Genomic DNA, 10,601 nt, shown 5'->3' on the forward strand with positions numbered 1-10,601 from the left:
CCTTTCACGTTGCCAGTAACCACACATGAAGTGGCAATTACGAAGTCAAAGCAAAAGCCGAAGTAAGAGGAAAAAATTTCAAATTCGATAAATTTGTTTCTCTGTTAATTCCATGGTAATGTTGGCGTTGAATTTTTTTAATAACACGACTGCAACTCATATCAAAGGAGAGCCTGAAAACATCAACTCCCTCTCCAAAATGTTTGCTTTTCTCTCTTGGGAAGAAAGAATCCTGACTTCTCAGAAAAGAAGAACCAGGAACGAAAGTAAGGCCAAGTAAGGATGGTCACAACACGTTTTGAGAGGAAAAGACTGGGAAGAAAGATTTTACGGACGGACAGGAATGAGTGTCATTGCGGGAAGCCAAGAAGATCTTTTTCATTTCTCTCCCCTCTTCGTTTCTTGGACGACTCGAAGCAATTGCTACAAGCTCTGAAAGGACCGCTCTAATTATGTTTCCCTCCGAACGACTGGTTCAATCTCGCTTTTTTGGTGAAATTGAGCGCCATTTTCGGACGAATAACGCCTTCGTTGGCAAAAAGGAACTCTTTTTGCCTCCCAGAGAGTCCGACAATGGAAGTGAAAGAAAGTCTCAGCGTGATATGACCTTTTGGACTGAAGTTGTCGCGTTTGAAAAAAAGGAAGACTTACTGTAATTTCTCATCTACTCTGCGTACATTGTACTTTGACTTTCTCACGAAAGGGCGGCTCAAGATATGAAATTATCCAACGTAGTTCTTTTTTCATGAAATGGCCAGTACGGGATTGTCTGATTTGGGGAAAGGAGGCCTTTTAGCTACTTCAAGTCGTATTCAATAAACTAGATTACTAGCAGGGTCTGTCAAGAATATTAGATTAGATGGAAGCAACGCCCTAACAAGACCCCTTTAAGGAGCGCAATGGTACTCGAGGCAACCCCAAAAGAATCTCCAATCAACCCGCTGGTCTAGCTGCTCTCTGAATAACTCGATGAGCCCTCTCTCGACCCTCTGTTTGGCTAATGATTTGACTTTGAGTTGAGTTGACTCCCTATCATCAGACAAGTATTTCAGTTCAGAAGAAGACTTCGATTCTTTCAGTCAGTCTTTCTTGCTTGCCTGCCCGTCATCTATCCATCAAGAAAGTATTTTCAATTCTACGAGGGGCTAACAAACAGGTGAGAAAGTTTTGACTATGCAAATTCATTCTGCAGAAGAATTCAACGCCAGCCAAGTGTCGAAGTGTCAAAGAATGAAAAAAGTTCGCCTAACTTCCGTGTGTAATGTACATGTCTTGAGCGAAAGTTCCCTTGGAAATGATTTTAAATGTTTTTGATGTCTGACTTTGGCAACATCATTCAAAAGTAGCGCCCAGCTCTTCCTTTTTTTCTTTCTAGCCAGAAGGATTTTCGAATCAAGATAAAACCTTCATCCACCAGGGGTTCAAGAAAACAAATTTAACGGAAATCCTAATCCAGATCCAAGAGCTTCTGCCGCACTCTCTCAAAATCGAAATGAGAACGAAGAGAAACATGAAATGTTGTTTTCAACTTAAGCGCCCTTATTAAATGAAAGCGCTTCAAATAGGGCCCAGATTGTCCGTAAGGAGCGCCACTGGGAAAGGTTGAGCATGACTGAAACATGAAAATTGAATCCATGTCGCAAGACTAACGAGCCATGATGTCACGTGGCAACTATGTTTGAAATGAGAACAATCAAGAATACCAAATTCCATTCCCAGTTCATAGTTTTCTTTTCCTATTTGGCCTTACATAAAGCTCAATCCTTGATCCTTGACAAATTTGGCTGACTACTCTGGTGTCAGGGATCAAGGATTGAACATTAAGGCATCACGTGAAAACAGCACTATCCACTGCGAATAGCTTGGCATCATTGTGGTACCATTTTTCATTGCTCTCATTTCAAACTTAGTGACCATTTGACATTAGGTTCAATTTTGCTATTTCAGTTATGCTCAGCCCTTCCCAGTGGCGAATCTGGAACCTATTTGAAGCACTTTGATCCGATCCACTTCTCACTCCTTGTCAAAAAGAGATGGGCTTTACAAGTGGTTCAGTGGTTCGAGAAACCATGTTGAGTGTTCTCTATTTAGGCAATCCGCACATACCAATGACAGGAACGTCTGATGCAGGGGCGAAAGTTTTCAGTTTTTTAGGCCGCGGAGAGAAAAAAGTTTGACAATTACAGAAGAGACAGGCTTGGAAGAAGATGGAGGAGGAGAACGGCTTGAAGTGTTCAATATTTGACCTAAACTCCATCCAGGTTTGGACCACAGTTTAAGCCACGCAAAGTTAGCAAATGTTAGCACGTACAGTAAGTGCTCTCTGAGAACCAGGTATCAGAGAACTATAGCCTTCCAGCTATATTTGCTGGCATCCCGATCGGTTTTTTTTCTCGAGCCAATATTTTTCCCCACAAATCATTCACTAGGTTGGCAAAAAGCTTGCTTGTGTTCCGGTTTCGCCGAAATCACTTTGAGGCGAACTCTTAAAGGTTTAAACTCGAACCCGATGGTCGGTGACGGGAGTTTGTCGATGCAATATATGCATAGCTGGTGTCTTTTGACATTGGGGTGGGGAAGAAAGAAAGAGAGAGAGAGAGAGAGAAGGAGAGAGAGAGTGGGGGGCAGATATTTGGTCTCTCTCTTTAAGAACGTGGCAACTCAAGTGAGCGAGTACGAGCAAGTAACTATTGGAAGAGATCCCTGATATTGGAGTTAGGCCAAGCCATTTGCTGCATGGAGAGCTTCCGATAATGGCCTTTCTTCGAGATAAGAGACTTGAAAAATGACGGATTACGACGATCAGCCTCGATCGACCTTCCTCATACTTCGTCTACGTGTATGAAGGAAATAAAGTAGTACACGCACGCACACGTAGACACTCAGGATGTTTGTTGTCTGTGAGACCTTGGAGGCCGTCAAGTGCGCGGAAAGTTTTGGATAAATCTTGCTCCGAGGGAGAAAAAGCTAACTAATCTAATCTTGTCCATCTTGCTGCATTCTGTTTAACTTCGGCAAGTACTCCTCCTGTTCAACCATGTTTCTCGCTCACTCCGCAAAATAATGGAAAACATCAAACTTCGGATGATTGTCAGGATTTATGGCCTTTGATGCGAAATTGTCAGAAGAGCCAAATGGCCCTTTCTGTGCGAGATATGTCTTTCGCTATCTTTCTTTGAGAGATGTCAAGACTTACGACCATGATCTTGAAGCCATTGCTCATGCAGCACGGCCAGGCATCCATTTCCGTCGGAAGAATCTCCTCTACAGATCTGTCATTCTTCTTACTGAACTACTGTACGTACATCAGCTCCGGGGAGTCCAGTAGGACGGTCCACAGCGCAAAGCTGGATTACAACATCCAGCGCTTTGAGGCTATCATGTACAAATGTGTGGTACATCCATCCCATCTCTGTCCCCTTTTTGCAACCTCTCAACGATCATGGGCCAAATATCCAGCCATTGTCTAACGTACCATGGCAAATGATCCTCCTCCATTATTGGCGGGTGGTCCTCCCATTCCGGGTGGTGGGCCACTTCCCGGGGGCAAGTCCTCCATGTGCTCAGGATCGAAGGCGCAATGGTCGAGCTCCCATTGTTTTTGGTGCTTCTTCTTGGCCAAACGCTGAGCATCCGAACGCGATGCGTAATTCACCAGGGCATATTCAAGTAATGCGCTGAACACAAAGGTGACACATACCTGGAAATGAAATACATGTAGGTATACATACAAATATTTTACAATATGAAATGGTAGGCTCCTATTTTGTGTTTAAGATATACTTCATGGGGCGTTTGATTAAAAATGATAAGATTATTTGAAAAGTAATCGACACTGCACTAAGAAGTTTCTATTGAATATTTCCATTGGTTAACGACTATACATCATTCTGAGAAAGTGAAATATTTCTTAGCGACGGTTTGTTAGTTGTTGGTCCCGGCACTTGACAGTTTTGAAGTCAGTCAGACGATTTGAAGAGCTTTGGTCCTTGACATGTGATTGAGTGTTCTTAGGTTCTGGTCGTTGCTATTTACTAAAACAGTCCAAAGTCTCCTCACATTCAAAGAAATGCACATCGTTGTAGCTGCACACAACCCTATTTACTTAGGCCTCTTTACATGAGCCTTTCGGTTGTTTGCCTTTGGGCCCGACAGTCCCGGTGAATGTGCTTGAAGGTGGTTTCTTGGTCTTCTTTGAGGCGGTCCCTTATTTGTTTAGGTTAGGATGAATAGTGTCCAGGTATATATGACTTTGGTGCTATAAATATTCATGAAAAGTGCCTTTTGAGGTTACTCTTCATTTTCCCTAGGGCCAAATATGGCTTTCAAAATAATTAAGCTCATAACAATGACTATAAATGTCAATGCAGCCAATCTGTATTGAGCAGTTTTCCAGGGAAATGTTCAGCAAACCATGAAGAGTATTTCCCTGACAAAAAATTGGCATTTCAAGGGAAAAAAACCCTTGTTGAAGCTATCCAGCAATTTTTTTTGCAATATTCTGGATCGGTTTACGCCTGAACTTTTACCTCAAATAGTTAAGCAATACCTCTCCAGTAAGTTGAATTCCGTGGATATCTACTTGTCCTTTCATTGTTGAAAGGTCGAATTTGTAATTTATCGTCATAATATTGTCTTTCTTCAGCAATCCCCCAAAGCACAAGGAAAGGACCCAAATGCAAAGCCAATCAAAATCGCAGCTACCAATGAAAGTGTGTTCATCAGTCTCTTTTGGTCACATCGCAGCTACCAATGAAAGTGTGTTCATCAGTCTCTTTTGGTCACAACCTCAATAGTAAGGAAATTGAAACTATAGGTTCAAAACGAAACGGAAAACTCTATTACTTAGGGGTGTTGCAAATCACATTTCAGATAGCGGTTCATAAGTCCTTAAAAAGGGAAATCAAGCACAGGTCTTGAAAGTTCTCGTGCGAAAAATGAGTAGTTACATGGCCAGGAGGCGGTGGTTCACTTTTTCTCTTGACTTGACTACATCAATGGCATCTTAAAAGTGACCTCGAAGCGTATGCAAATCTGACGTCCTCTCCTCATCTAAGATTCGTCGCTAAGCCCCTCCCTTGCCTTGAGAAACGACCGGGGGAAATATAAGTCAAAGGCACCCGAAAAATGTAAGTAGGGGAACATTTCCTACAAACACTCGATACTCGAAAAGTGAAGGCATGGGCATGTGTTATAACTATCATTATTCTGCTGGCACTTACCCCCGTCCATACATCAATGGCCTTGGTGTAGGCCACAGGGGGCAGTGAGTTGTTGATGGAAGCAGTTTGGGTGGACATTGTGAGAAGGGTGGTCACGCCTAAAGAGACCCGGGCAGGTACTGCATTTGGGTCCAGCCAGAAGCTCACCCAGGATACGATGACCAACATGCAACAAGGAACATAAATGGTGAGAAGATAGTACGAGAACTCCCTCTTGAATGTCAGGTCCACCGTGAGACAGCTGTATTCGCCTGCAATTAAAGACAGATAAAACGAACATGTTAATACTCTTTTCACTATTAAAGCGCAATCGTGGGAGTTATGTTTATAGAGCAAAAGGCAATGGAAAATGGTTCTTCTTTATATAATAAAAGTAATGGTCAGCCTTTATCGTCCGTGCTGAGCTCATACTCGCTAGCACTTGAAGGGGACGTGAGGATATGGTGGAACACTCGACCAAAATGACAATAATCCTCTCAAGGAGAGGGAGACAACGAGACTTAGTACGAGTGCATGCACCAAGGTTTCGTCGAGATCGAGAGGGAACAGGAAACAAAGAATGAGTAAGATTATGGCACATATCCGCTCGAACAGATTTCAGAAAAGATCCTTCGAGGTCATCATCGCATTAACCGATCTTGGGCATTTGTAGCATGCCTGTCCATCAGTCAGTCACTCAGTGCCCTCCTTACCTTGAGCCCTCAGCCTCGAGCTTCGAGCCTCGCGCAAGCCAACGTGACTTTGGGTCTCTTCAAAAGCCATAAGTAAGTTAGAGATCGGAAATGAAGGCTCTCTTAGTGCTCCCAAAAGGTATCTGCTGTGTACTTTGTCATGAGGAACAAAGTGAACAACACGCCCTTGGATCATTTGTCTTGAAAACTTGCCAGAGCCGCTCAGACAAAACCTTGCTCTTTTGGTCTCAATAAACTGCCTCAAAGGAGACAATTAGTTGGAGCGGACAGAGTCTTTTGTGCAAAATTGTGTAAGATTAAGCCGCCGTCGCCGTTTTCGTCGTTTTCGTCGGTTGGTTGGTCGTGAGTCCAGTTCTTCCGAGTCCATCTAGCCGCGAATGGAGGCTGTTGTTCGTTTGCCCATGGCTAGTGTCTTCTCCTCCTCCTCGCATCTATCCCCCTCCAGTCATTTAATGTGAACGCTTGACAGACCCAATTCCTTCATCATCAACCGTCAGTGCCATCCCCGTCATTGCCATCACTGCTCGCATTACTACTAGGATACTAGGGACTTCCCGAGGCTGTCCAGCTAGTTGGTAGGGCTGCCTCGAAGCAAACTCCCTCTTCAACAAGCAGGAGTAGTGCTTTTGAGGAACAAGAAATGAGCTCTATAATTCACAACGAAATTATTGGGCGGAAGGAGAACAAAGAGAATTTGACGGCAACACTGGGAACTTTTCGGGAGAGGCATTCCTTCTCTTCCCTACTTTTTCGTCGTCGTCCTCAAAACTCCTTACTCATATTTCTTTCACTACCAGCTTGTATCTCGATGGTTTCATTCGGCTTCCAAGGATTTCGGATCAAACTCCTTTTGGATCAAACTTTGCGAGAGCATCAGTGATTTTGAAAAACTGCTTTCTCTGCAAGATTTACCCCAAGTGCCTGCCTGCTTGCCTGCCTGTCTGCCTGTCTGCCTGCCTGCCTGGCGGCGAAAAAGAATGAATTCAAATCACAAAAGTGGCACTTTCCCAGAAAGTGGAAAACTCTGTTTGTCAACGATGAATCGATACAATCAACACCGTCCATCATGGGTTGGTAGCTACTACTACGTATATTGGAGATCGGAATGGAGTAGCTTCGGCTGATCTCGCAAGGATGGAATGAAATGAGCTCTGAAATCCTGCAATGACTTCGCCCGATTTGATCACCAGCTTGAAATGCAGATCTCAAGTTCGTCATGGTTCAAGGAGTGGCATCTAGAGCGGATTCAACATTCACTATGGAGGACTGCTGTGCATTGCGTTGCATTGCAGTTCTGTCAAACTTAGGGAGGTTCCTAAATTGATATCTGCATTCGCTCCTACGAGCTTTGGGCGCACGTTTCCACGTACGTGCACGTATCCAAAGCTCAGTCAGAAACTTCAATCTTCCGTACTAAATGCTGTCAACCTTACTCAAGGACGCCGTGCTGAGGAACAATAATTTGGAATGTGGGCTAATTTTGCTTCCAAACATCGGTTCCTAAAGAACCGCCAGCCTCCAAGATCTCTCTATCCTACCTAAATCCTTAAATGCTCAAGTCAGTCGCAAGAAGAACATTTAGCGTAGCTCTGAGGGCCTTTCACGGAGGGGTTCCAATTGGGCTTGTTAGCTTGAAGGCACAATGAGGATCGCACAACAGAACTCAACTGACTCTGAGGGTGTAGCTGACTGCAGGGTATGGACCACCTATTCGACTCGTCGTTACAGGGCGCACCAACTAACCCAAAAGTAACTCTTCCTCACTCGAACTCGTACAGGTCTACCTACTACAATAGAAACATTTCAGATCCACCCGTCAAACCAGGCTGTGCAATCGTTCAATATGCAGTGCAGGATGTTCTTGTTCTTGTTGCTGTTGTTGCTATCGCTGATGAGGCTAAGGAGCAGGAAAAGCCTATGATTGAGGAGGAAAAAGAAACACAAGAACACAAAGATGATCTTGTGAACATAGTAGGAAAGAAGGGAACGGGGACAGGAACTCACAAAATGTGGAGACATTTGACACTTTGTTGGGAAATGTGAGTTGAATGTGCATTTTGAGGGGAGCCAAGGTCGTTCGAGTAAAACCATAGTCTTAGATGCAAAATCACTCAACTTTATGTAGGGACACGATTTGCCTTGGAGCATTCCCCATGCATCATCCACTTACAATCAATGTAGGAATGTACTTGCCTGTATTAGTTTTAATGTTGCAGTAATCACTGATGTATTTCTCAAGCGTGAATCGGGGAAGGTGAAGGTCCTTGACAATTTGGACCGGCTCCAGAGTTTTCCAAATATATTGTAGATCCCCTGTCGTCCAACCATCTGAAATAAGTTAGAGAGCATCTATGAAGGTCGAGGAGCATTTTCAATCTTGACATTAGTTTCTTTTGTTCTTGTACGGCAGATGACATGATATATGGCCATCGTAAAATCTCGTTAATTTTGGGATAATGCAATTACTAGCATGACAGAAAGCTTTAGGAGATAGGCCTCTGGCTTAATTTGCCGAGATCCACAAAAAATGGGGACCTTGCACCATCTACTTTCTACGGCTCGTGCTTTCAACAACATCATTTGTAACATGATGGAGATGAGGACAGTAATAAACCAAAATTCCGTGCTCATCTGAAAAAACACGTGTTTCGAAAAGTGCTTTGACTTCAACATACTTTTTGCTCCATTAAGACGGACAAAAAAGAACAGGAGAGAAGATGGGCCGGCCACTTTCCTTTTACTGCTCTTTTCCATTGATCATGCACCACGCTCGAGTCTTTTCTATTCACTCTTCTCATGGGGCCTAATCCGTTGCTTGAAAGTGCACACCCAGAGGAGCATTTGCTTCGTTTCAAATACTATTATTGTGTTTGGGAACTTGGGAGTCATCACAAAACAATCAATGTTCCACACCAATTTCACCCATCCAAATGCACCCCAACTGTTTCCGCTGCCACCGCTTCCCTTCTTCATTATTATCATCACCACCACTGCCACCACCGCCACCACAGCCACCATCATCATCATCATCGTCATCATTGCTGCTTGATGGTGAACGGTTCAAAGGAAGCCCTGATCCAAAAGTTATATCACCGTACAATGAGAGAAGAACCCTTTACAACAATCAACCTCATCAAGGCCCCCCCTCTGTTTCCTTCTCTCCTAAGCCCTTCAGCCTTTCTTCATGTCCAATCACCTTCTATACAGTGAGGAGGAATGAGGACGTGTATACACGGTGGTGGTATTCGGCTCACTGGCTCATTTCCGAAGTGGAACATTGGCTTCCTTCATACAAAGCCAAGCACCCGTACGTAGTAGCTACGCTTCATACACAAAACAACATGTGTATGTAAAGATTGTCTAGGTCCTATACAATTGCCCTTGGGGACTTCGTTCCTTGTTATAAGGTATCCAACATGAATGAAGTTAGGCTCTGGTATAGTATATTGAGGCTCAAAAGCAAAAAGAGCTGAAGAACTTCGGTAAGAAACCTTGGCACCAACTTAAGGCGGACTTACGGAGTACTTAATGTATTGCCCCGCACACAACCCTCAAGTCTGAGCTCTCTTAATCCCCCCAACTCAATATTTTGACATTGGTCTGTACAAATGAGTTTACGTAGACTCCCTTTGGTCTCCCAATCTGGAGATGAGCTAAAATATTAGCTGAATCACCCATGTTCCACGTTTCTGGCCACAAATCTTCATTCCTATACAACGTCATGTTTCAACTATACGTATGTGCTATATATGGTATGTACTACATGTATATCTATATGTGCAGTCGAAGATCCTCAGATCCTTGTGGTCCGAGGCAGTGCGTGTTAAAGTCTAGAGTTGTGTTATACGTAGATCTCTTCACCCGTTATTTCCTCAGGGACTGGAACTAATGTCCAAGTAATAGTTTTGGGATTAGCTTGTGGTAGCAAGTTTGGTACAGAGAGGGCCGTCGTCGCCTCCATGTACGGTGGTGTTTGACTTGATTACACATATTACTCGGCTATAACAAACAAATGATGTGTGGGTACGGTACTTACAGCTTGCCACTCTCAAGGAGCATTGCTGTCGATCCAATGGATACAGCTTGAGGTTCATGGGACATGCTAAGGTGAGAGATACTCTGAAAAGAAGCAAAGAGAACGATAGGCATTAAGAGATGACAACATCGGTGTTCCTTCGGGAAACACAAGATAGAATCATCCACCAAATGCGATGTACGTATGAGGTAATTGAGGTCAAACCCTTTCACCACAGGAGCTCGGTGAACACTCACAAGATTGTGCCCATTGTAGTCAAGAAAGCAGGAATGCTTTGTGTTCCCCGAGACATTGTAAGCAATAAACTATATCATTGTCGACTTCAAAATCTAATCAAACAAGTGACATTTGGTCATGGTTGAATGCCCTCATAAGTCTGGCTTTTTTCCATTCTCGATACAAAGACCAAGAGCCTGGACCCAAGGAAAGGCATCGCTTATCTGTCATTATTGGGTGGAGGGATTAGGAGTTCAATTCAGGTCGGCTAATTTCGCGCATTAATAAAAAGTGCTCTCGGTGTGTGACGTCATTAAATGACACATTTTCTCCATTTAGTTGACAAGCACTTGGACCTAATGCAATGGGAGACGAAAACGAAGGAGTCCCTTTTCAGCAAGTGATCTAGCGCAAAAATTGATACTTGGGACTAGC

General features: G+C 43.7%; 1 protein-coding gene across 1 annotated transcript in view; it reads right to left on the minus strand.

Annotated features, from left to right (window-relative positions):
- Positions 1-2,227: 2,227 nt before the first annotated feature.
- LOC131880334 (glutamate-gated chloride channel-like) overlaps positions 2,228-10,601 on the minus strand; it is a 40,152-nt gene continuing 31,778 nt past the window's right edge. The window contains exons 7-10 of the mRNA XM_059226940.1: positions 9,951-10,033; positions 8,108-8,242; positions 5,223-5,473; positions 2,228-3,700 (exon numbers count right to left, since the gene is read on the minus strand). Coding sequence (XP_059082923.1) covers positions 3,467-3,700; positions 5,223-5,473; positions 8,108-8,242; positions 9,951-10,033 — 703 coding nt within the window. The 3' untranslated portion in view covers positions 2,228-3,466. The remainder of the gene's footprint in view (positions 3,701-5,222; positions 5,474-8,107; positions 8,243-9,950; positions 10,034-10,601) is intronic.

Source organism: Tigriopus californicus, chromosome 1, assembly GCF_007210705.1.
Source record: "Tigriopus californicus strain San Diego chromosome 1, Tcal_SD_v2.1, whole genome shotgun sequence".
NCBI lineage: Eukaryota > Metazoa > Arthropoda > Copepoda > Harpacticoida > Harpacticidae > Tigriopus > Tigriopus californicus.